The 26879-nt window shown below is 42.3% G+C and overlaps 1 protein-coding gene across 1 annotated transcript in view; it reads left to right on the plus strand.

Annotated features, from left to right (window-relative positions):
- Positions 1-26879, plus strand: part of LRMDA (leucine rich melanocyte differentiation associated) — a 1311384-nt gene that overhangs the window by 869794 nt on the left and 414711 nt on the right. The window contains exon 5 of the mRNA XM_073571197.1: positions 14099-14225. Within this exon, the coding sequence (XP_073427298.1) occupies positions 14099-14225 (127 nt within the window). The remainder of the gene's footprint in view (positions 1-14098; positions 14226-26879) is intronic.

Here is a 26879-nt window from a genome sequence, read left to right on the forward strand (position 1 = left end):
AATGGCGCTGCTTCCCTTCCGAGCTCTGCTATGCGCCCAAATAGTCATTTACACCCACATATGGGGTATCAGCGTACTCAGGACAAATTGCACAATAACTTTTAGGGTCCTGTTACCCTTGGAAAAATAAAAATTGTGGGTGAAAAGATCATTTTTGTGGAAAAAATATGATTTTTTAATTGTACCGCTGTACGTTATAAACTTCTGTGAAGCCCTTGTGGGTTCAAAGTTCTCACCACATATCTAGATAAGTTCCTTGGGGGGTCTAGTTTCCAAAATGGGGTCACTTGGGGGGGTTTCCACTGTTTAGGTACATCAGGGGCTCGCCAAACGTGACATGGCGTCCGATCTGAATTCCAGCCAATTTTGCATTGAAAAAGTCAAACGGCGCTCCTTCCATTCTGAGCTCTGCCATGCGCCGAAACAGTGGTTCCCCCCCACATATCAGGTATCAGCGTAGTCAGGACAAATTGCACAATAACTTTTGCAGTCCAATTTCTCCTGTTACCCTTGGTAAAATAAAGAAAATTGAACCTGAAGTATTTTTTTTGTGAAAAAAAGTTAAATGTTCATTTTTTTTTTAATATTCAAAAAATTCCTGTGACGCACCTAAAGGGTTAATAAACTTCTTGAATGTGGTTTTAAGCACCTTGAGGGGTGCAGTTTTTAGAATGGTGTCACTTTTGGGTATTTTCTATCATATAGACCCCTCAAAGTGGCTTCAAATGTGAAGTGGTCCCTAAAAATAAAATGGTGTTGCAAAAATGAGAAATCGCTGGTCAATTTTTAACCCTTATAACTTCCTAGCAAAAAAAAATTTTGGTTGCAAAATTGTGCTGATGTAAAGTAAACATGTGGGAAATGTTATGTATTAAGTTTTTTGTGTGCCGTATCGCTGTGATTTAAGGGCATAAAAATTCAAAGTTGGAAAATTGCGAAATTTTCAAAATTTTCGCCAAATTTCCGTTTTTTTCACAAATAAACGCAAGTTATTTGAATGCAATTTTACCACTAACATGAAGTACAATATGTCACGAGAAAACAATGTCAGAATCACCAGGATCCATGAAAGCGTTCCAGAGTTATGACCTCATAAAGGTACAGTGGTCAGAATTGTAAAAATTGGCCCGGTAGTTAACGTGCAAACCACCCTTGGTAGTGAAGGGGTTAAATTCATAATGAGAACAACAAAAATCAAGATGGGTAATATTGGTCCAAGTCAGATAAATATAATAGTACCAACATATAGAGGTCCAAAATACAACTTTATATTTCATTATATCAGTAAAAGGAGGAAAGAGGAAGAAACATACCAAACTAAACAGGCGTGTCAGGGATTCGTGAGAATCCTGTGGATATTTAGTGAGGCACGTCTCTATGGTGGAAAACGGATATAGTTTCTATTATATGGTGAATAAGGGACAAAGTCCCTATAGTAGGAGAGTAATATGTAAGAATGCCTACCAGTATGGTCACTTTCACAAGATATGGGGCGTTAAAAGAGGAAAATCCCCAATGGTTAATAAGCCTGGTGGGTGGAAAAAAAAAACGGCCGAAATGTTTTGCCTTGACTACATTAAAAGACAAAAAAATACATCTTTAAGTTGAGTGCCTAGTTTATTTTTATTACTTTATGGAAGTAGGTCTCTGGCATGGTTATAACTTGTGACCCCGTATCCACCAGGCAGCGCCCCGCGCGGCCCTCAAACTCTGCCCAAATCTGTGGACACTTTGCAACTAGATCTTCGGGACTTCTACCACCCCGCATTGTGGGTTCTGGCTCCGAGTGGCGCCCCCCAGCTCAGAGCCCTCTAGAGCCGGGCACCTCCCACGCCGAGGGCACTCTCGGGCGAAGTGCCCCACTTCGCCACAATCAAAGCAGGTGAGGGATCACGACGGCCGGCCGCCCCGGGGGTTACGGGGGATAAGAGTTGCCGCGCTCGACCCCAGCCGGTTACTCGCAGCTTTGGCCCTCCTCTTCACCTCAGCCAATTCGCCTCTAATATTCTTCAGCTCTTGTCGCATTTCCTCCACCCATTGGGGTTCACTATTGGCGTTCATAGAGACTTTAGTGCTTCCGGGCCTTCCCTACGGGGACTGTCACCCCTTGCTCCCGTTCTCGTGTATGCAAGGCCTGCTTCGTCAGGGGGTCCCGCAGTCCGGTCACCAAGAGGTTATGTAGATGGGCCCCACACCTACCCCGTCCATCTGTTCAATGGCCATATATAGCTCCTGCAAGACATCCATGTCTTGTGTTACCGTCTCCCTCTGCATGCGATTAAACAGCCGGGTCCTCCGTTCTCCCACGTCAGTAGGGTCCCCTTGGGTTTCCTTGAGGATCTGTAATACCCTGGCGAAAGTGTTTTGTTGTCCTGGGGGTCTTAACATCACTGATTCCCGGGCTTCCCCATCCAATGCCATTAGGGCCACCTCGGCCTCCAGGTCAGGGGTCATCGGGTGCATCCTCAACAACCCCCCCGCATTCGCTCTGTCCAGCTCCACAGCAATGTATTACTGCCTGTGAACCTGGGCAGGTTATTCAGCATAGCCCCTAAAGATATGCTGGACCAGGGGCCACCCTCGCTACCTTGATCTGCAGCTTCCCCGATCACGCTCGGAGACTGCATCCTGCTGACTATGCCAAATGTGGTACTCGCAGGTACGCAGGATGCAGTGACGAGCCAGAGATGGAGCAAGAGAAAACTCAACTTTTATATATGAATTATATGGATAAACGGTAAAGCTGACAATAGTTTTCCACCCAGGGAAGCTAGACACTATTACACCAATAAAACGATATCAGACAATACGTACGGCAAGGAACTATATGGCCGCGATATGGCCGACTACGGGTCCTTGGACTATAGTTACCGATCAACGAGGTGTCCCTTATCAATCTCTCACATCCTGCAGAGTTGTTGTCCAGGAGCTGTCTGTTCGGCGTTTCAGCCGTTGGGCCCAGCCGACAAGGAGTTGACGCAGGCCTTGGGCGTCCCTACGCCCAGGTGCAGAAGGGGAGCAGCAGACCTCCGGAGGGTTCCCCACCGTCGGGGCTGCCCCTTTAGGAGGCGAGGTAGTGGCAGCCGCAGGTCTCAGCATACAGGCTGCAGCCGCGGTCTCAAGTGGGACAGTGGTGGCCACGGGTCTCAGCGTACAGGCCGCAGCCACGGTATGGAGCGCGGCAGTGGCAGCCGCGGATCTCGCTGTATCTCTTCCTCCCATTGCTCGGTACCGTCCTCTACCCGGGTTAAGCGAGCCCCCATCCTTTCTTTCTGGAAGACACAGGCTCGCTCTTGCTCTCCAGTGCCACCTAGACTCCTCCTTCCTGTCTCTCTCCTCACCGAGTGCCTCCTACTGGTCTCCTGTGCTCCTTTTATAGTCGCCCCGCCACCACATTTTCTAGAAGAGCCTCCGTTCTGGCTTGTAACTACTTCCCCTGGGAGCATACCCTCTGGGAACCTAGGTGACAGCCCCCTTAGTTCCGGCCCGGTCATACAGCGGGCCCTTATTCCGGGGCTCTCTCTCCTACACTGTCGCTATCACTCATGAACAGCTGAAGTAACACAGATTCTGACAATGTAATGACTCCCATGCAATAATCTAGCAAAAAACCTGCATTCTGAATGCTAATGAATATAGAAGTCCACTATGCAGTTTCTCTGAGATTAGGAGACCAGGAGGAGGAAGGAAGCATTAAAATGCAAAGCACTGACAGTCTGCTGACATAATGCCCCAAGATAACAACTGAACCTTGACAAAGTGTGGCCCGCAGGCCACTTTCGGCTCATTGGCTGTTCTAGTCCGACCCGTGGACCAAAGCAGCTGACAGGCTGAAGGCAGCAGTGGCCTACGGGCTGCACAGTGCCCTCTCCTGCCCGCTGTCCATTCACTGATGCCAAACATCACCAATAACTGCATCTTCAGGATGCAGACGACGGTGAATACATTTGTGGAGTAGGGGGCTGCCTGCTCCATCTTCCACCAATCAGTATGTGAGACAGCTGATGCGATGACCTCATTTCGTCAAGTCAGCTGTGCACTGTGGAGAGTCAGTGCTCCGGAGACAGAAGTGCAAAGCACCAGCAGAAGGGGAGCGAGGTGAGTTTGTGGTGTTTTTTTCCATGTGTATTGGATGTTTTTATGTATATAAGAGGCTATGTGGGGCTCACAGTGTATATATGGAGGCTATGTGGGGCTCATGCTGTATATAAGAGGCTATATGGGGGATCCTACTGTATAAAAGATGGCTACGTGGGGCTCATACTGTATAAAGGGAGGCTATGTGGGGCTCATACTGTATAAAGGGAAGCTATGTGGAGCTCATACTATATATGGGAGGCTATACACTGCATGCAGAATTAATAGGCAAGTTGTATTTGAGAGGATTCTTTTTATTATTGAACAACAACTATGTTCTCAATCAACCCAAAAGACTCATAAATATCAAAGCTTAATATTTTTGGTAGTTGGAGTGGGGTTTTTTTTAGATTTGGCTATCTTAGGAGGATATCGGTTTGTGCAGGTAACTATTACTGTGCATAATTATTAGGCAACTTAATAAAAACCAAATATATACCCATCTCACTTGTTTATTTTCACCAGGTAAGCCAATATAACAACACAAAATTTAGAAATAAACATTTCTGACATTCAAAAACAAACAAAAAAAAAAATCAGTGACCAATATAGCCACCTTTCTTTACGATGACACTCAAAAGCCTTCCATCCATAGATTCTGTCTGTTGCTTGATCTGTTTACGATCAACATTGCGTGCAGCAGCCACCACAGCCTCCAAGACACTGTTCCGAGAGGTGTACTGTTTTCCCTCCCTGTAGATCTCACATTTTATGAGGGACCACAGGTTCTCTATGGGGTTCAGATCAGGTGAACAAGGGGGGGCCATGTCATTTTTTTTTTCTTTTTTTAGACCTTTACTGGCCAGCCACGCTGTGGAGTATTTGGATGCATGTGATGGAGCATTGTCCTGCATGAAAATCAGGTTTTTCTTGAGCGATATCGACTTCTTCCTGTACCACTGCTTAAAAAAGGTGTCTTCCAGAAACTGGCAGTAGGTCTGGGAGTTGAGCTTCACTTTATCCTCAACCCGAAAAGGTCCCACAAGTTAATCTTTGATAATACTAGCCCTTACCAGTACCCCACCTCCACCTTGCTGGCGACTGAGTCGGAGTGGAGCTCTCTACCCTTTACTGATCCAGCCTCGGGCCCAACCATCTGGCCCATCATGAGTCACTCTAATTTCATCAGTCCATAAAACCTTAGAAAAATCAGTCTTAAGATATTTCTTGGCCCAGTCTTGATGTTTTATCTTATGTTTCTTGTTCAAAGGTGGTCGTTTTTCAGCCTTCCTTACCTTGGCCATGTCCCTGAGTATGGCACACATTGTGCTTTTTGATACTCCAGTAACGTTGCAGCTCTGAAATATGGCAAAACTGGTGGCAAATGGCATATTGGCAGCTTGACTCTTGATTTTCCTCAATTCATGGGCAGTTATTTTGCGCCTTTTTTTTATCAACACGCTTCTTGCAACCCTGTTGGATATTTGCTATGAAACGCTTGATTGTTCGGTGATCACGCTTCAAAAGTTTGGCAGTTTCAAGACTGCTGCATCCCTCTGCAAGGCATCTCACAATTTTTGACTTTTCAGAGTCCGTCAAATCTCTCTTCTGACCCATTTTGCCAAAGGAAGTTGCCTAATAATTAAGCACACCTTATATAGTGTGTTGATGTCATTAGACCACACCTCTCCTCTTAAGAGAGATGCAAATCACCAGATTTATATAATTGGCAGTTGGCTTTCAAGCCTATACAGCTTGGAGTAGGACAACATGTATAAAAAGGATGATGTGATCAAAATACTCATTTGCCTAATAATTCTGCACACAGTGTATATGGATCATGCTGTTTATAGAGATAGAGAGGCTATGTGATGCTCATGCTGTTTTTTGGAGATATAGGAGGCTACAAGGGGCTCATACTGTATATAAGAGATTGTGGGGCTTATACTGTACATAAGAAGGATATATGGGGTTCCTACTGTGTATGGGAGGCTATATGAAGCTCATGCTGTATGTGGGAGGCTATGTGGGAGCTCATGCTGTATTTAGGAGGCTATGTGGATGCTCATACTGTATATACTGAGGCTATGTGTGGGCTCATGCTGTATTTGGGAGGCTATGGGGGACTCATGCTGTTTATGGGAGACTATGTAGGGGCTCATACAATATATAGGAGGCTCATATATATGGAAGGTTATGTGGTGGCTCATACTGTATATGAGAGGCTATGTGAGCATCATTCTATATAGGAAGTTACGTGGGGCTCATACTGTATATGGGAGGCTATGTGTGGGGATAATGCTGTATATGGGATGCTGTGTGGGGCTCATGCGGTATGTAGGGAGGCTATGTTGAGCTTATGTTGTATATAAGGCTATGTGGGGGCTTGTACTGTATATACGGGGCTATGTGAAGGTTCATACTGTATATTTGAAGCTATATGGGGATCATGCTGTTTATAGAGAGGCTATGTGGGGCTCATGCTGTATATTGGGGCCTGCGTGGAGTACTCGTACTGTATATGGTGAGGCTGTATATGAGAGGCTATGTGGGGCTCATGCTGTATAAGTAAGGATATGTGATGGCTCACTCTGTATATGGGAGGCTATATAGGGCTTATGCTATATATGGCAGGCTATGTAGGACGAAAGCTGTGTATTGGATGCTATGTGGGGGCTCATTCAGTATATAGAAGGTGATGTGGGGGTTCATACTGTATATAGGAGACTATGTAGGGATCAAGCTGTATATAGAGAGGCTATGTGAGGCTCATGTTGTTTTTAGGATAGGAAGCTATATGGGGCTCAAACTGTATACTGTATATACTCATGCTGTATATAAGAGACTATGTGGGGCTTATACCTTACATAGGGAGGCTGTGTTGTGTTCATACTGTATATGAGAGGCTATGTAGGGATCATGCTGTATGTGGGAGGCTATGTTGGGGGTTCATGCTGTATATAGGAGGCTATGTGGGAGCTCATACTGTATATAGTAAGGCTATGTGTGGGCTTATGCTGTACATGGGAGGCTATGTGAGGACTCATGTTTGAGACACTATGTAGGGGCTCATACTGTATGTGGGAGGCTATGTGGGGATAATGTATATTGGATGCTATGTGGGGCTCATGCTGTATATAGGGAGGCTATGTTGGTCTTCTGTTGTGTATAGGAAGGCTATATGGGGGCTTGTACTGTAGATAGGGGGCTATGTGAAGGCTCATACTGTATATAGGAAGCTATATGGAGATCATGCTGTTCATAGAGCGGCTATGTGGGGTTCATGCTGTATATAGGAGGCTATGTAGAGCTTATGCTGTATAATGAAGGCTATGTGGGGCTCATGCTGTATATGGGAGGCTATGGGGGACTCATATTGTATATAGGAAGGCTATGTGGGGTTAATGCTATATATAGGAGGCGATGTGGGGGTTAATACTGTATATAGAAGCCTATGTGGAGCTCATGTTGTATATGAGAGGCTATGTGGGGCTCATGCTGTATATGGGATTCTATGGGTGGCTCATACTGTATATAGCAAGGTAATGTGGGCGTTCATGCTATATATAGTGGGTTATGTAAGGCTCATACTTTATGTTGTAGGCTATGTGTGGGCTCATACTGTACACAATTGGCTATGTGGGTGCTCATACTATATATAAGAGGCTATGTGTTGGCTCATACTGTATATAGGAGGCTATGTGAGGGCTCTTATGGTATATAGGGGGCTGTATGGAGGCTCATATGGTGTATAGGGGATGTCTGCATACTTAATTCTGTTCAATATTAAATGATGCCATTAATATTAATATAAAATAATTATAATTAACGTTAATATTAAAATTGAGCAGAATTTATTTCGGCCTATTTGTTGGACCCTCCAGAACAGTCACCCCTGCCTTATAGTAAAAAGTGTTTCAGGGCTTCCTGACTCTGCTTCAATAGATGATGTTGGGAGAGAGAAGGATCCAGCATGTGCAATTTTGTACTGACAATGATTTTGTTTTCCCCGAGATAAGCTGCTGCCAGAGGAGCCTCGTTCTCGACAGCATATCATCTTGTGTAAACAGGACCCCTGCGACCAAAAAGAATGGCAGCCAGTCACAAATAACAATTTATTAGTGATTGTTCTGGGTGCATCAGAAGCACAACCCGCCTGTCTAAACATTCCATCAAACATCCAACTCTTGGCAAACATGTTGCCTCCATTTGGCTGGTGTAAACCCAGCTTTAGTTCAAAGATAGCAACTATATTGTTGGGAGTTGTGACTTTTTACCTCACCACTAGCAATAAGTGAGTATGCTAGTTACTACTCCTTACTCGCTCGAGCATCAGTGTGCTTGTGACGTTTGTTACGAGTATTTTTTTTTTAATGCTTAAGTGGGAGCTTGAGTCTCTGCCCCGCATGTTTTGCACTTTTTAGACAGCCAATGAACATGTGGGGATTGCGTGCCAGTCACTGTAATGCCGTAGCTATCTTGGTTGTGGCATTACCAAGACTGACTGTCTGCATAGCGTCATTGGGTCTATATAAGACCTGTGACGCTATGCTCAGCACACTGTATCCCGGAAACAGGCAGAGCAGGGAGAGGTACTCCTGAAATAAATACAGAATTGTAGCTGCATATTAGGCAGGGATTCATCCACTTTTATATTTCTTTCAGCTACAACAAAAGCCCTTCTTAGGGCAAATTATAATCAGTATTGATACTGCTGTTAGCAGCACTTGAGGAGAGATTGTGATGAAGGGAAGTATAGGACAGGATAGAGCTTCCTTTCTACTCATACGTAATTTAAAAAAGGCAAGGCACGTGGAACGGGACGGGAACGTGGGCGTGATACTGAGTGCAGAAACTGAGGCCGTGGACAAAATGAAACTGTGCCTGCACAACAAACACATAAATCATGTCGATCTAGCTTCCTGTCCCACTTTGTAGGGGGGCACGTAACACCACTCTTGAAGCTAGACCAGTGTGAACAGGTTGTTGGACGGATAGCAGCAGATAATGCTTCCAATCACTTTGCCAGCACCACCCTCTCTTCCATTCGGTCTAGTCACAGTAGCCATGATTCTGGACCACATAATATTCAACCTGATACTCCTTCCTCCCACTCTGCCGAGTGCCCAGAGACAAATAATCCCACACATGGACACTCCGAAGAGCTGTTTATATTTCCATTTATAGATTGTGGTCTCTCACCTTGCCCGTTTAAAGCTGGGCATCAGGAGGAGGACCAGGGTGTGGAATTGGAAGATGAGGTGGTGGACGATGAAGTCACTGACCCAACCAGGGAAGGTGACATGCAGAGCCAGAACAGCAACGCACAGGTGGAGGAATCCCCAGCACTAAAACGGGCAGGAAGAGGCAGTGGGGTGGCCAGTGACACAAGGTGGGCAACTGTTCCTCAGTACACCAACACGGGTGAAGTTGCCAAGGCAAGGGTTAGCTGTTCCCGAGTCTGGTGTTTTTTTAAAGACAGTCCAGTTAACCCAAAAAAGGCCATTTACAATTTCTGCCATACCAGCATCGTCAGTGGCAGCACAACTATCAGCCTGACCTTAACCAGCATGCTCATGCACATGCAAGCAAAGCACCCGACTACTTGGGCCGAAAGCCAGGATCCAGAAACAGTGTCTACAGGTGACACCATTGCCTCTTCCCCATTCTATGTGCAAGACAATACCCTATCCATGATGTAGGCAAAGATGCCTCCCATTCTTCACCTGTCGTTGCACACTTTCAACTACCGTCAGCAAACACATCCTTGTCCCAGCGCAGCGTTCAGTTGTCCCTACCCCAGTCCTTGAAACACAAGTATAATTACGCTGCCTCTCACCCACAGGCCACAATACTAAATGACCACATTGCCATACTGATTACCCTGGAAATGTTGCAGTTTAGGCTTTTGAAGACGGAAGCTTCCTGTAACCTCATGGAGGTGGCTTTTCCTCGTTACTCCGTATCCAGCCGCCCCTATTTCTGCCTTACACAGCACGTGTCCCATAACATAAGCTGTGCCCTAACCAACACTGTTACAGGAAATGTCCACTTAACCATTGACACCTGGACAAGTGCTTGTTGGCAGGGCTACATTTCCCTGATGGCACACTGGGTGAACATTGTGGAAGCCTTGGACCCAGTTGGGCTCTGGGTCAAAACACATGCTACCGACACTGAGGATTGCAGGCCCTGGAACAATCAGGGTTTCCTCCACCTTCTACAACAGTTCCTGCACCTCCTCCTCTTTCTCACCCTTCATCTCTGAAACAGCAACATGAGTCGCAAGCTGGAAGCACTGCAGCAATGCCTCAGCCAAGCGGCAACAGGCTCTGCTGAAGCTAATCTGCTTAAATGACAAACCACGCACTGCCACAAAAATGTTGAAAGGTCCAACAGACCAGACTGATCTGTGACTCTCGCTCATGAACCTACAACCTGGCATGGTCGTGTGTGACATTGGCCGTAACCTTGTGGCAGCTCTGAAGCTTGGCAACCTCACACACGTTACTATGCCTAGCCCATATGCTTAGTAGTTCATTGTTTTCTCAAAATATACCTAGATTTGCCTGAGTTACTTGTGAAAGTATGCCTCGAGTGTGCCCATTTCTGCTAGTCAGCTACAGCTGCCGCCCTGGCAGTGCTGTAGCAGCCTTTGCAACTTCCAGCTCACTGACTGATGTACGATGTCACCACGCTTTGAAACTTAACGTTACACATGTTGGCAAGGATTTGTGAGCAGCAGAGTTCAGTAGCATAATACCAGCTACACCATGCCCGTTGGTATTCCGGTCAGCCTCCGCACATAGGAGCTTATGAGTGTGCATGGATGTCTGACATCAATGGAGTTCTCCACAACTTTGAGGACTTGACCAAGATGGTGAGCAGTGATGATGACATAATAAACTTCACCATCCCTCTTCTCTGTCTACTGAAATGCTCACAATTAAAGAGGAGGCTTTGCAGGTGGAGATAGAGAGATAGAGCAAGAAACAATACTAGGTGATGCTACACAGCCCAGCCTCATCTCATATTCTCGATGGGAATTCGGTGATAATGAGAAGGAGGAACAGAAGCTGGTTGTCTGCGCTACAGATGGTGCTACCAACACCACCTTCATCCCGTCTGTTCAACATGGATAGTCTGAAAATGAGGAAGAGAGGTAGGATGAGGAGAACAACATGGACAGTCATCCTCTTGGTGGGGACAGTGAAGTCTTGGCTGTTTGCAATCTGGCAAGCATGGCTGAATTTATGTTCCACTGCCTTCCCCGTAATCCTCGCATTGTATGCATTTTGGCAAACACTAATGTTTGGTTGGTCACCCTTCTAGACCCACGCTACAAGGAGAACTTTATGTCTCTTCTTCCCTTGTCGGAGAGGTCTGATAAAAATGCTGCAGTACCAGAAGGCCCTAGTTGAAGAATTAGTTAAAAAATTCCCATCTGACAATTCTGGCGACAGAGGTCACAGTTCCTTGGACTACCAAGGAGTGGAGATGAGGGAGACACACACAAGATGCATCAGAGGCAGGGGAACACTCTCAAAGGTCTGGGCCAGTTTTCTCAAACCCTGCCAGTGCCCAGGCCCTGATGAGTGGGGTACTCTGACAAGGAGGGAAAAGTTTTGGAAGATGCTGAAAGAGCACCTTGCCAACTGTACCAGCATCCTCCTTGATTCCTCTGTGCCTTACAACTATTGGGTGTCCAAGCTAGGCACGTGACATGAACTGTCTCTCTATGCCATTGAGATCCTGGCCTGCCCTGCCACTATCATTTTGTCAGCGAGTTTTTACTGCTGCTGGCTGTATTATAACCAATAGGCGCATTCCTCTGTCAACGGAAAATGCAGATGCTTATCAAAATGAATAAGGGCTGGATTGGGGCAGACTTCTCTACACCACAGGATAATGGCAGCGAAGGATAAACTCAAAATCAAGTGTTTTTTTTTCTTTTTTTTTCTTGTCTATTCCCATGCACCTCTTCCCACCCAAACATGGGTATAGAGTTCAGGATTTTGTCTTTTTTGTGTTGCCCTCCTCCTCCATCACATCAACAAGGGTGATGATTATGATATCCTCGCTATAATTTTTTAAGGGTGTTTATGATTCCCTTATTAACAATTTATGGAGGCATACCTCGAACATTCTTTGATATTTATGTATACCCCTCAGGGGTAAATGTTTTTCAACCTATGCACTTGCATGTACATTATCAGTCTAGAATACCCTCTCCTTAATAATGAGAAAAAATGTTTTCTTAGGCTCTCTACTACATCTCTTCAAATGGGTATTGAAGTGCCTGCTAATTTTTTGCATCCCTTGCACTTAGCACATTCGCTTTACCAGTGTAGGAGACCCACTTCTTAGTAATGGGAAAAAAAATGCTTTTCTGGGGCTTCACCTTCTAGTTGAGGGAACATTTTTAGAAACCAAAAGAGTCAGTGGGTTCTATTAGTATATGATCCAGTGCCTTATTGTGGGCTGTCAGGTGGTCGTCACATAGGGAATTCTCACACTGCATACAGGATTTCACAGCCTGGACTTGAGACTTTGTGCAGTAAGTATAGAAGATCCTGGTCTCCTCCATATCAGGCTGAGGCTCCACTATATTCCCCAGCAGGATGGATGAAATAACAATCCTTGATGCTGCTACGTTAAACTAATCCTTTTTTCAGGGCTAATTCAAATAGATTATATTCTGTTATTATAATACCACTCTTATCTGCAATTTGTCTGCAGTGAGGTGTGGCAGTAGGGATAGCATATGACAGCAATCTACTCAGGGATTATTGCCTTATAAATTATAATCCTTGCTGCTGCTTTATTTCCATGCACTCATTGACTGATTCAAGTTTTTTACGGTGATCTGTACTCAGAAATTCATCAAAGCTGGCAGTGTTATTTGCGTTCCTCCAGAGCTTGTTGCTGATGACCCTGGAAAAAAATTGTGACATTCAGAGTCTCTCCTTCACAAATTAAACAGGATGTGTCTGATCATGTCTCACATACAACATGACCATATAAGGTATTAAAATGATAAAATTACATTTCCTGCTGAATGTTTTTTTCACCATTGAAAGCAATGCAAACAAACAGCAAAAACACTGTGTGTGAACATAGCCCAAGGTGTGGAGGAGCATTTTTTTTATTATTATTTATTTTGCCTTATATACAAGTCATTATCCTAGAAATAATGTTTCTTATCATTTTTTTCTAGTAAAATTCATTTTACCTTCGGTTTTGTATATTTTAATGTCAGTCCGTAAAAGTGGCATAATACTGACAACATTGTTCCCACAAGTGACCTGGGATTCAGAGATGCTTCCAGGAGTGTTCCCCATGCTGTTCACATTTCTTTTCTGCACTATTTCCATTACTTTCAGCAATTTTTAGACGCCCCAACAGGCCCCTGGGTGGGGTCCGCTGGAAAAATACTCTGGCTTTCTATTGACTTTCATTATACTCGTTATTTGGGTTGAGCTCGCGAGCATTACAATTTGCTCGACTTGAGTAATGAGTACCCGAGCATTTTAGTGCTCGCTCATCAATACTACTCCCCAGGTATTTCAGCAGTTTAGTGTTATTTTTCAATATCACATAATATTTTTAAAGGGATTGTCTTATCCGTTTGGATATCATAGAAGGTCCTCTGCTTTATCTGTGAAGAAAATGTCTGGCTGACCATTGATAAGAAAATGTCTTTGTTGCTCGACAAGGGACCGGAAGCCAGATGTTATATGCTGTATGGCAGTCTAGTTTACCCTCTTGTCTCAATTCTCTCACTGCCAGTACAAAACATTTCTGCTGCTATAAATTACCTGTACTGGCAAATCAATTTGCAAAGTTTTTCACATGAAAATGAATCTACTTAATTTTACATTGGTTTTATTTAGTTGCACATGGATCAAGAAATCTACTCAATAACTCATACTGACATACATTCATTGTACTGAAAGATGGATGTTGTTCACAAAGCCAGCTATCACGTTGACAAATGTTCATCTATTGCTGTATTCTGCAGGTACTTTGTCCTGAACAAGCTTCCTAATCTCAAGTTTTTGGATACCAGGAAAGTGACAATCAAGGAGCGTGAGGTAGCAAGTTCCAGGGGAGCTTTTATGAAAGTTGTGAAGCCAAAAGAAAATAAGGTGAAATTTCCTTATGAATGAATTATTTTTTTTACAGTTTAGTAATTATACATGCTAGAAACCTTTACTGAGACCAACTTTGAACTCCAATTTTCTGTGGAGCTCCTAAATCTAGGGACTTGATCTCTCTATTCTTATGACTATTTTCATAGTTTCTTATAATTGGGTACAGTTGCATATTGTCATGTATAAGAGGATCTGGCTAGTGCTCTGAACAGAGCAGCATAAGATGCAGCTTTTGACTTTTTATCTTCATGCGCTTTTAAATTCTGCTATTTTATATTCCTGCTTCTGAGGAATTGGTGGATTTTTCCAAATTTTCTTTGCATTTAGTTTCAAGTATATCACGTGGCCCCCACCTTCCCCTATAGTCACCTCCTCGCAGTACTATTTACCTACCTACATATATTTGGCAGACAAAGCTTGAAAAAAAATTCTTAACCCGATCACTTGTTCATCAACAAAACAACACACTAACATCCTTAATGATAACCACTTAGATTCCTTGAAATCTGAGATTTGTGACTTAAATTTTTTTGTCCCATTTTTTTCTTTTCCACTCCTCAAATCTCGACTGTTTCAAATTTTTCCTCCCATGATCCTTCTGACTTTACCCCTTCATGACTTCGGTTTCCCTCTTATTATTACTTTTCTACTCCCTAATCACCTTCCTCCTGTTGAACTTCCATAGTTTTAATTGTTAAGAAGAAGTAGATAAATAACGTGGAAACAATTTTGAACATAATTTTTTTTTAGATCGATTTTTATACTGATTTAGACTAAGGCATTCTGAAAACTGCAATTAGGTTATTTTTATTACGTCAGGTTGTTCTCTACAGCTCATCTTAATGTGATTATTTTAGGCCAGATCAAGGATAGTACTAGTGCTTTCCAATTGGCTGAGAGCAATCCGCCCTCAAGAGGGTCGAGGTGGTGGACAACTTGGCACCTGGCAACAGGTTCTTATTTGTCTAGGTCATTCAGTTACATGTGAGACAGTGTGATGAGAAAATGTAGTCCACTCTATATAGTGCAACTTATTTTGAATGTCTGTATAAAAGGGGATTGCAGAATTTAATTATAGTACAAACTTATTTCCTTTTTTTCATATCATGTCTGCTTCTGCTATTTCTCTTCGAAAGTGTCTAAACAGCCCTGATTTCTTTTGTTATATGTGTGGCAGTTTCATCATTCTCAGTCACAGGCCAAACATCAGCACATTTGTCAAGTAAGCCTATCTTGTATAATTCAAAGTAAAACTTGGTGATGAAGATAAGTCTTGGGCCCCTCACAAGATGTACAAGCTGTGTATCTAGAGTTTACGGATGTGGACAAAAGGAACATGATGAGATGCCATTTGATATACCTATGGTTGGTCGAGAGCCAAGAGATTATTCTAGTGACTGTTACTTTTGTAAAGTGAAAGCTTCTGGATATAACAAGAAAAATAAATATAAAAGAGGGTATTGTTGTCTACCATCAGCTATATGTCCAGTGCCTCATGCAACTGAAATCCCAGTGCCAGTTTTCCTTGAACTACCCTCTGTTCAAGAACACTATTATCTTGAAGAACAAAGTGACAGCAATGTTTAAGATTTTTAAATTGAACACTATTATCTTGAAGAACAAAGTGACAGCAATGTTTAAGATTTTTAAATTGAAGAAGTCTCCGCTTATAAGTGATTTGACCAGCATGAGTTGAATGATTTGGGACTATCAAAAAAGGCTTCAGAAAGCCTACCATCAAGACTGTATCAGAAAACTTGCTTTGAAAAGGAGTAAATGTATGCTACTTTCGATTCCGAAAAAGTGCATTTCTGCAATACTTTAGAAGTGATAGTGGTTTTGTGTATAGCCATACTATAAATGGCTTATTTGAAGAATTCGGAATTGCAATCTATGAAGCAAATGAATGGCATCTGTTCATCAATAGCTCAAAGTGGAGCTTAAGGCGTGTCCTCCTCCACAATGGAAATTTATTTGGTGGCTTCTCAAGGGGTATGCAGTTTCTCTTTGTGAAGAATACAAAGACATAGAGTAATCAAGTTGTTGCAATATCACAAACACAATTGGATCATCTGTGTTGAACTTACAATGGTTTGCTTACTTCTTGGTCAGTAACATGGATACTCGAAGCATCCTTGTTTTTTGTGCATTTGGGACAGCAGAACTCATGAGAAGCATTGGGTGAAGAGGAACTGGCCTTCAAGATCTCGCCTCAAACCTGGTGATCCACACATTATACATGAGCGACTTGTTGACCGAAAGAACATTACATTCCCACCTCTACACATGAAACTGAGTTTCATGAAGCAATTAGTTAAAGCTTTGACAACTGAAGGAAACTGTTTCAAGTACCCTCATCTTGGCATTTCCTAGCCTGTCATTTGAAAAAATAAAGGTCTGTGTGTTTGATGGTCCACAGATTCGGCAGCTCATCAAAGATGAACATTTCATTGGGATAATGTCAGAGGGCAGCACAGTGGCTCAGTGGTTAGCACTGCAGCCTTGCAGCGCTGGGGTCCTGGGTTAAAATTTCACCAAGGACAACATCTGCAAGGAGTTTGTATGTTCTCCCCGTGTTTGCCTAGGTTTCATCCACGTTCTCCGGTTTCCTCCCACACTCCAAAGATATACTGATAGGGAATTTAGATTGTGAGCCCCATCGGGGACAGTGCTAATAATGTCTGTAAAGCGCTGTGGAATTAATGGTGCTATATAAATGAGTAAAATAAAAAAATAAATAAATAAACTCCAAAAGAATGTTTGGTTATCGTTCAAAGACCTTGTTCAGGACTTTCTATGAAATATACATTTGTCAAGAAACTCCTGGAGATCTACAAAATGTTTGGTTGCAACATGCAAATTACTTCTTCGGAGAGTAAAAAAAAAGTTGAACTCTATAGCATCAAATTTTACAACATGCAACATGAGCATCAAGGTGCATTTCTGCATAGCTATTTGCTAATATCCCTGAAAACCTTGGCAGCCAATAAGTAGTTGTTGAGTGGGAGTGTTGGAATATGTTTGGTGCAACAACTCCATTCCTGTCCATAAGTGTTTAATTGCTAGACTTGTATGCTGTTTATAAAGTGCAAAAAAAACCTAGAGGCTCACACAGGGAGAGCACGTGACTGTTTCTCCTATTTTCCAGAAAATCCTTTCCTAAAATAAGCACCACTAGATCTGCACAGCCTCTGGATCTCATACATACAGATGTATGTGGTCCAATGGATGTTAAAATTCCTAGCAAGAAGAGATATTTTCTCACATTTATTGATGACTACTTCAGATATACAGTCGCCTACCTGCTTAACAGTAAGGATGAAGTTCCACAGAAACTTGAAGAATATCTTGCTGTAGTGTTTAACAAATTGGGAAGAATGCGTGCAGATAATGGAACCGAATATACAAGTGGTAAAGTGCAAACCATTTTGAAAATGGATGGAATCATGTTCCAGACTACCATTCCATACAACCCAGAACAAAACAGCATTGCAGAGAGAAAGAACCGTTCTCTCTGTGAAAGTGGAAGAAGTATGTTGTTTGATGAGAATCTACCTAAAACGTATTGGGGAGAAGCCATCATGACAGCTTGCTATCTTCAAAACAGAGTGCCAGGTAAAGCCACAAATAAAACTCCATATGAGCTATGGAACTGCGAGAAGCTTAACCTGAAACACCTAAGGATATTTGGAAGCAAAACGTTTATGTATGTTCCAAAAGAAAAATGTTCTAAGTGGTAATCACACGCCAAGCAAGGAGTCCTGGTGAGCTATAGCGAAACTCAAAAAGGGATACAGAATCTTGCACTCAGAGACCAACACAGTAACAATCAGCAGAGATGTAGTGATTGATGAAAACTCTGTATCGCTTAAATTCCATTAAGTTACACCAGTTATTCAACCTAAGAAGCAAGAACAAGAATCTCAATCACCAAACCCAGATACCGAAAAGGAAAACACTGAAGTGTGGATAAGCTCTGAAGCCACCAAGGAAGACACAGAAGAACCAAGTCAACCTTCATTCAGGGGATCAGAAAGGCCAAGCAAAGGTATCCCAGCTAGACGCCTTTCTTATATGGTCAGAACACTTCCTGAACCAGAGTCACAGTCATGGCAAGAGATGCAGAAGTTGCCTGTTCACGAGAAGCATAAGTGGATAAATGCCGCTAATGAAGAGATGGAGTCCCTTCACCAACTCCAGACATTGGAGCTAACTGAGCTACCACCACAAGAAAAAAGAGCTATCGGATGTAAGTGGGTCTTCAAAAGCAAATATGACACAGAAGGTAAACTTCACCGGTTTAAGGCAAGATTGGTTGCAAAAGGGTACTCGCAAAAGTATGGTGAAGATTGTGATGCTACATTTTCTCCAGTTGCGAAGCAAACCACATTCAGAACTTTAATATCCATAGCTGAAGTTCAACAGATGACAGTGAGACATTTTGACATCAAAATAGCCTTCCTACATGGTGACAATGAAGAAGAGTTGTACATAAGCCAACCTGAGGGATATATTAAAAAGGGTGAAGAGCACCTTATTTGTAAAATGCAAAAGTCTCTCTATGGACTTGAGCAGTCAGCAAGAGCTTGGAACTCAAAAATCAACAAAGTTTTGATGGATAAAGGATTTATGAGATCTTAACCTGATCCATGTCTGTATACGAAAAATGTAGTGAAGGAGTGGATGTATGTTCTCCTAAATGTAGGCGATGTGATCCTGTCTCATTAAGATGAAAGAGAAATTGCAAAGCTAGGTGAAATTCTCAACCAGCACTTTGATACTAAGGACCTTGGAAAAGTGACATATTATTTGGGAATCAAAATCCAGAGAGAGGAAGATGGGAGTTTTCTTCAAAACCAAAGTTCTAAAATTTCCTCAATCCTAATCCAGTTTGGAATGTCAGAAGCCATAGGTGTGTCAACACCAATGGATCCATCCTACTTAAAGTTGGAAGGAGAAGAAGATCTGCTACCCAGCAATGAGAGTTATAGGCAAGCAGTGGGGTGCTTCTGTACATAGCAACCACAACTCCTCCGGATATCACAGCCACAGTCGGAATTCTCTGCCGACGTGTAAGCAAGCCACACCAAAGAAACTGGAATGCAATTCAGAGAATTCTTCAATATCTTAAAGAAGCTCAAAAGCTAAATCTTAAGTCATCTGCATCAGGAGGTCTCACTCTCAGAGGTTATGTGGATGCAGATTGAGCTGGAGATTCAAGTGATTGGAAATCAACAAGTGGTTACTTGTTCAAGTTAGGAGAAAATTCAATTTCTTGGTCCAGCAAAAAACAGGTGTCAGTCGCATTATCTTCTACAGAAGCAGAATATATGTCTGCTGCTTATGCAAGTCAAGAAGTAATTTGGTTGAAACAACTTTTGGAAGATTTCGACAAGCCATTAGCTCAACAGTTATCTATGAGGACAACCAAGGATGAATTAAACTTGCCAGCAGTAGAAGATTAGTGCAAGTGCTAAGCACATTGATGTACAACATCACCACTTACATGACTTAGTAGAACGTGGTGTACTTGAGTTTATTTATTGCGAGTCTGACAAGATTATAGCTGATGGTATGACAAAGCCATTATCAAGAGCCAAGTTTGTGGCCTTCAAAACTGCAATGGGACTAACAGGATAAGTATCTGTTGAGTGGGGGTGTTGGAATATGTTTAGTGCAACAACTCCATTCCTGTCTATGAGTGTTTAGTTGCTAGATTTGTATGCTGTTTATAAAGTTAAAAAAAAAAAACTCCCAGAGGCTCACATAGGGAGAGCATGTAACTGTATTTCCTGTTTTTCCTGTTTCTGTGTATGGAAGATGAAGCAGCCTGCTGCAGATGCTGAACAGATAGAGACACACAAATGATTTATTCCTGATCTGTTAAGCTTATCATATATTGTTCCTGTTTGTTCCTGAATAAAGAAGCTCTGTTGTCACATGCTTGGAGAGTATTGTGAGTAATCTGCTGCCAACACAAAGAGATTGCCCACAGATTGAACACTCCAGGAAAAGCTTGAAACATAAATTTTTACAATAACTGCTACCTAACTTTTCTACTTGCACACAATTTGACTTAAGCCCCCATTACACATAACGATGTCCCAGCGATCCCACCAACAATCCGATATGGATGGGATCCCTGGGACATCGTTAGGCAGATCGCTGGTGAGCTGTCATATAGACAGCCCCTCCAGCGATCAGGACCAGCGAGCAAGCTGGTTTCTAATGTAAACATCGGGTATCCAGGAGCCGCGGCTCCTGGATACCCGATGTTTACCTTGGAAACCGGCATACACACTGGTTTCCAAGGTAAACATTGGGTATCTAAGAGCCGAGCGGCTCCTGGACACCCGCTGTTTACCTTGGAAACCAGTGTGTGCGCCAGTTTCCAAGGTAAACAGCGGGTATCCAGGAGCCGCGGCTCCTGGATACCCGATGTTTATATTAGAAACCATTAGAAACCAGCATCCAGCGTCGCTGTTCGCTGGTCTCTCGCTGCCACACGCAGCGATGTGTGCTGGTCAGCGGGAGACCAGCGATCAAAAAATGGCCCAGGCCGATCGAGCACGATCAGCGATACCTGGCAGGGGGGCTAGCGAGATCGCTGTGTGTGACGGGGCCTTTACAGTGACAATATATCTTTTGTATGAACAAAATAGCTTTTAATAAACATTGTCCAGTTATTTTTGCATTATTTTCCATTGTATGTAGATATTTTATATATTTTATATAGTTTTGGAGACATGCTGTGTATGCTGTAGTTTAAAAAGTTGTGATAGGTTTTCTCTATCACTTTTGGATTCAGAAGTCAAAAGTTGGTCAGAAACAAGTGTCAGAGCTAACTTTATGAAAATTGTGTTCCCTGGTATAGTTTATTAAATTATGAATTTTCCTTTTTAACACTCTCAAACTTTGTTAAAAAAAGAAAGAGAAAAGCCTGTAAGACAAGATTTAATTTTACATTCTAAAGTAAATTTTGTGGTCTATGAAATAATAGACATGTAAATCGATTTAGCAGTACCTTATTTGTCATATGCTTCTCTCTTTTGCTTAAAGAGGACATTTGATCATTTTCTATGTTAAACTGGTCACTAGAGTTGAGCGATACCGTCCGATACTTCAAAGTATCGGATCGGAATGGATCGGCCGATCTTAAAAAAAAAACATCGGTATCGCCGATTCCGATACCGGAAGTCCCATTCAAGTCTATGGGACTTCCGGTATCGGAATAAGAAAAACCCTATTTTTGCCTTGTACAGCCTCTCTGGGGTCTGTACGGGCCTTCCGGGGGGCTGCGCCGGCCTGCCAGGGGGTCTGTGCAAGCTCTGGTGGTTTGTGCCGGCCTGCCGGGGGGCTGTGACGGCCTGCCGGAGGTCTGTGCAGGCTCCGGTGGGCTGTGCCGGCCTGCCGGGGGGCTGTGCCGGCCTGCCGGTGGTCTGTGCAGGCTCCAGGGGGCTGTGCCGGCCTGCCGGAGGGCTGTGCCGGCCTGCCGGTGGGCTGTGCAGGCTTCGGGGGTCTGTGCAGGCATCGTCCGATGGGACTACAAGTCCCATCGGGTGATGCCTGCTACCATGACAGTGATTGACACATTAGCCAATGATGGGACAGTAGTAGTCCCATCATCCGGCTAATGTGTTGAATGTAAAAGAAAAAAAAAATAAATTTACATGCTACATACATGCTACATACATACAACATGCATACTACATATATACTACATGTAACATACATACTACATATATACTACATGCAACATGCATACTACATGCATGCTACATACATGCTACATACTACATACATGCTACATTCATACTACATATATACTACATGCATGCAACATACATACTACATATATACTACATGCATGCAACATACATACTACATATATACTACATGCATGCAACATACATACTACATATATACTACATGCATGCAACATACATACTACATATATACTTCATGCATGCAACATGCATACTACATATATACTACATGTAACATACATACTACATATATACTACATGCATACTACATACATGCTACATACTACATGCATGCTACATACATACTACATGCATGCTACATACATACTACATGCATGCTACATACATACTACATGCATGCTACATACATACTACATGCATGCTACATACATACTGCATGCTACATACATACTACATACATACTACATATATACTACATGCATGCTACATACATACTACATGCTACATACATACTACATATATACTACATGCATGCTACATACATACTACATGCTACATACATACTACATACATACTACATGCATGCTACATACATACTACATGCATGCTACATACATACTACATGCATGCTACATACATACTACATGCTACATACATACTACATACATACTACATGCATGCTACATACAATACATTCATACAATACATACATAGACATACAGTACATATAACATAGAATAACATACTTACCAATACTTGTCACATTGTTCCCCGAAGCCATTGTCTTTTACGGAATAAATATTAACATAACAAACTACAAAAATACTCACCCATGATCCGAAGCAGTCCACGAGTGTGTCCCACGACAATCTTGGGTAGAGAACTGCAGCATCAGCTGATGCTGCCGCTCTCTACGGGCTGCAGGAAGCCAATGACGGAAGGTAGGTATCCTTCCGCACTGTATTCCTCCGCCACTTAAAAAAAAAAAGTCCCTAGTCTCACTTTATGCCATTGCTGCGTGGTCCCATGGGTGAGTATTTTTGTGGTAGTATATATGTAGTATGTATGTAGCATGTAGTATGTAAGTAGCATGCATGTAGTATGTATGTAGCATGCATGTAGTATGTATGTAGTATGTATGTAGCATGTATGTAGCATGCATGTAGTATATATGTGGTATGTATGTAGCATGTAGTATGTATGTAGTATGTATGTAGTATGTATGTAGTATGTATGTGGTATGTAGTATGTATGTAGCATGCATGTAGTATATATGTGGTATGTATGTAGCATGTAGTATGTATGTAGTATGTATGTAGTATGTATGTAGCATGTAGTATGTATGTAGCATGCATGTAGTATGTATGTAGTATGTATGTAGTATGTATGTAGCATGTAGCATGTATGTAGCATGCATGTAGTATATATGTGGTATGTATGTAGCATGTAGTATGTATGTAGCATGCATGTAGTATGTATGTAGTATGTATGTAGTATGTATGTGGTATGTAGTATGTATGTAGCATGCATGTAGTATATATGTGGTATGTATGTAGCATGTAGTATGTATGTAGCATGCATGTAGTATGTATGTAGTATGTAGTATGTATGTAGCATGCATGTAGTATATATGTAGTATGTATGTAGTATGTATGTAGCATGTAGTATGTATGTAGCATGTAGTATGTATGTATGTAGCATGCATGTAGTATGTATGTAGTATGTATGTAGTATGTATGTAGCATGTATGTAGCATGCATGTAGTATATATGTGGTATGTATGTAGCATGTAGTATGTATGTAGCATGCATGTAGTATGTATGTAGTATGTATGTAGTATGTATGTGGTATGTATGTGGTATGTATGTAGCATGTAGTATGTATGTAGTATATATGTGGTATGTATGTAGCATGTAGTATGTATGTAGCATGCATGTAGTATGTATGTAGCATGCATGTAGTATATATGTGGTATGTATGTAGCATGTAGTATGTATGTAGCATGCATGTAGTATATATGTGGTATGTATGTAGCATGTATGTAGCATGCATGTAGTATGTATGTAGTTTGTATGTAGTATGTATGTGGTATGTATGTAGCATGTAGCATGCATGTAGTATGTATGTAGTATATATGTGGTATGTATGTAGCATGTAGTATGTATGTAGCATGCATGTAGTATGTATGTAGTATATATGTGGTATGTTTGTAGCATGTAGTATGTATGTAGTATGTATGTAGTATGTATGTAGCATGCATGTAGTATGTATGTAGTATGTATGTAGCATGCAGTATGTATGTAGCATGCATGTAGTATATATGTAGTATGTATGTAGCATGTAGTATGTATGTAGCATGCATGTAGTATATATGTGGTATGTATGTAGCATGTAGTATGTATGTAGCATGCATGTAGTATATATGTGGTATGTATGTAGCATGTAGTATGTATGTAGCATGCATGTAGTATATATGTGGTATGTATGTAGCATGTAGTATGTATGTAGCATGCATGTAGTATATATGTAGTATGTATGTAGCATGTAGTATGTATGTAGCATGCATGTAGTATATATGTGGTATGTATGTAGCATGTAGTATGTATGTAGCATGCATGTAGTATGTATGTAGTATATATATATATATATTTTTTAAACATTTAACACATTAGCCGGATGATGGGACTACTACTGTCCCATCATTGACTAATGTGTCAATCACTGTCATGGTAGCAGGCATCGCCAGATGGGACTTGTAGTCCCATCGGACGATGCTTGCACAGACCCCCGGACATCAGCACAGCCCCCCAGCAGGCCGGTACAGACCCCCACAGGGTGCACAGACCACCGGCAGGCCGGCACAGCCCCCCGGCAGGCCGGTACAGACCCCCACAGGGTGCACAGACCACCGGCAGGCCGGCACAGCCCCCCGGCAGGCCGGTACAGACCCCGGGCAGTCCACACAGCCCCCCGGCAGGCCGGCAGAGACCCCCGGAAGGCCCGAAATGACGGCGCATCATGATGCGCACACACCGCGCATCATGATGCGCACACACCGCGCATCATGATGACGTCATTTCGGCTGTCAATCAACTTTGAACTTCCGATGCCGATGCCCGATATTGAAAAAATATCGGAAGTCGGTATCGGAATTCCGATACAGCAAGTATCGGCCGATACCCGATACTTGCGGTATCGGAATGCTCAACACTACTGGTCACTAGAGTTGAGCGATACCGTCCGATACTTCAAAGTATCGTATCGGATGGTATCGGCCGATCTTTAAAAAAAGTATCGGTATCGCCGATTCCGATACCGGAAGTCCCATTCAAGTCTATGGGACTTCCGGTATCGGAATAAGAAAAACCCTTTCCTGCCCTTGTACAGCCTCTCTGGGGTCTGTACGGGCCTTTCGGGGGGCTGTGCCGGCCTGCCAGGGGGTCTGTGCAGGCTCCGGTGGTCTGTGCCGGCCTGCCGGGGGGCTGTGCCGGCCTGCCGGGGGGCTGTGCAGGCTCCGGGGGGCTGTGCCGGCCTGCCGGGGGGCTGTGCCGGCCTGCCGGGGGGCTGTGCAGGCTTCGGGGGTCTGTGCAGGCATCGTCCGATGGGACTACAAGTCCCATCGGGCGATGCCTGCTACCATGACAGTGATTGACACATTAGCCAATGATGGGACAGTAGTAGTCCCATCATCCGGCTAATGTGTTGAATGTAAAAAAAAAAAAAAAAAAAAATTGCATGCTACATACATACAACATGCATACTACATACATGCTACATTCATACTACATACATGCTACATTCATACTACATACTACATACATGCTACATTCATACTACATAAATACTACATGCAACATACATACTACATATATACTACATACATACTACATATATACTACATGCATGCTACATACATACTACATATATACTACATGCATGCTACATACATACTGCATGCTACATACATACTGCATGCTACATACATACCACATATATACTACATACATACTACATGCATGCTACATGCTACATACATAACACATATATACTACATGCATGCTACATACATAGTACATGCTACATACATACCACATACATACTACATGCATGCTACATACATAGTACATGCTACATACATACCACATACATACTACATGCATGCTACATACATACTACATGCTACATACTACATACATACTACATGCTACATATATACTACATGCATGCTACATACATACTACATGCTACATACATACTACATATATACTACATGCATGCTACATACATACTACATGCTACATACATACTACATATATACTACATGCATGCTACATACATACTACATACATACTACATATATACTACATACATACTACATGCTACATACATACCACATACATACTACATACATGCTACATGCTACATATATACTACATATATACTACATGCATGCTACATACATACTACATGCTACATACATACTACATATATACTACATACATACTACATACATACTACATACATACCACATACATACTACATACATACTACATGCTACATACATTCATACATATATACTACATGCATGCTACATACATACTACATATATACTACATGCATGCTACATACATACTACATACATACTACATATATACTACATACATACTACATGCTACATACATACCACATACATACTACATACATGCTACATGCTACGTATATACTACATATATACTACATGCATGCTACATACATACTACATGCTACATACATACTACATATATACTACATACATACTACATACATACTACATACATACTACATGCTACATACATTCATACATATATACTACATGCATGCTACATATATACTACATGCATGCTACATGCATGCTACATACATACTACATACATACTACATG

This window comes from Dendrobates tinctorius, unplaced genomic scaffold (assembly GCF_039654945.1).
Source record: "Dendrobates tinctorius isolate UK_male_01 unplaced genomic scaffold, ASM3965494v1 ptg000028l, whole genome shotgun sequence".
NCBI lineage: Eukaryota > Metazoa > Chordata > Amphibia > Anura > Dendrobatidae > Dendrobates > Dendrobates tinctorius.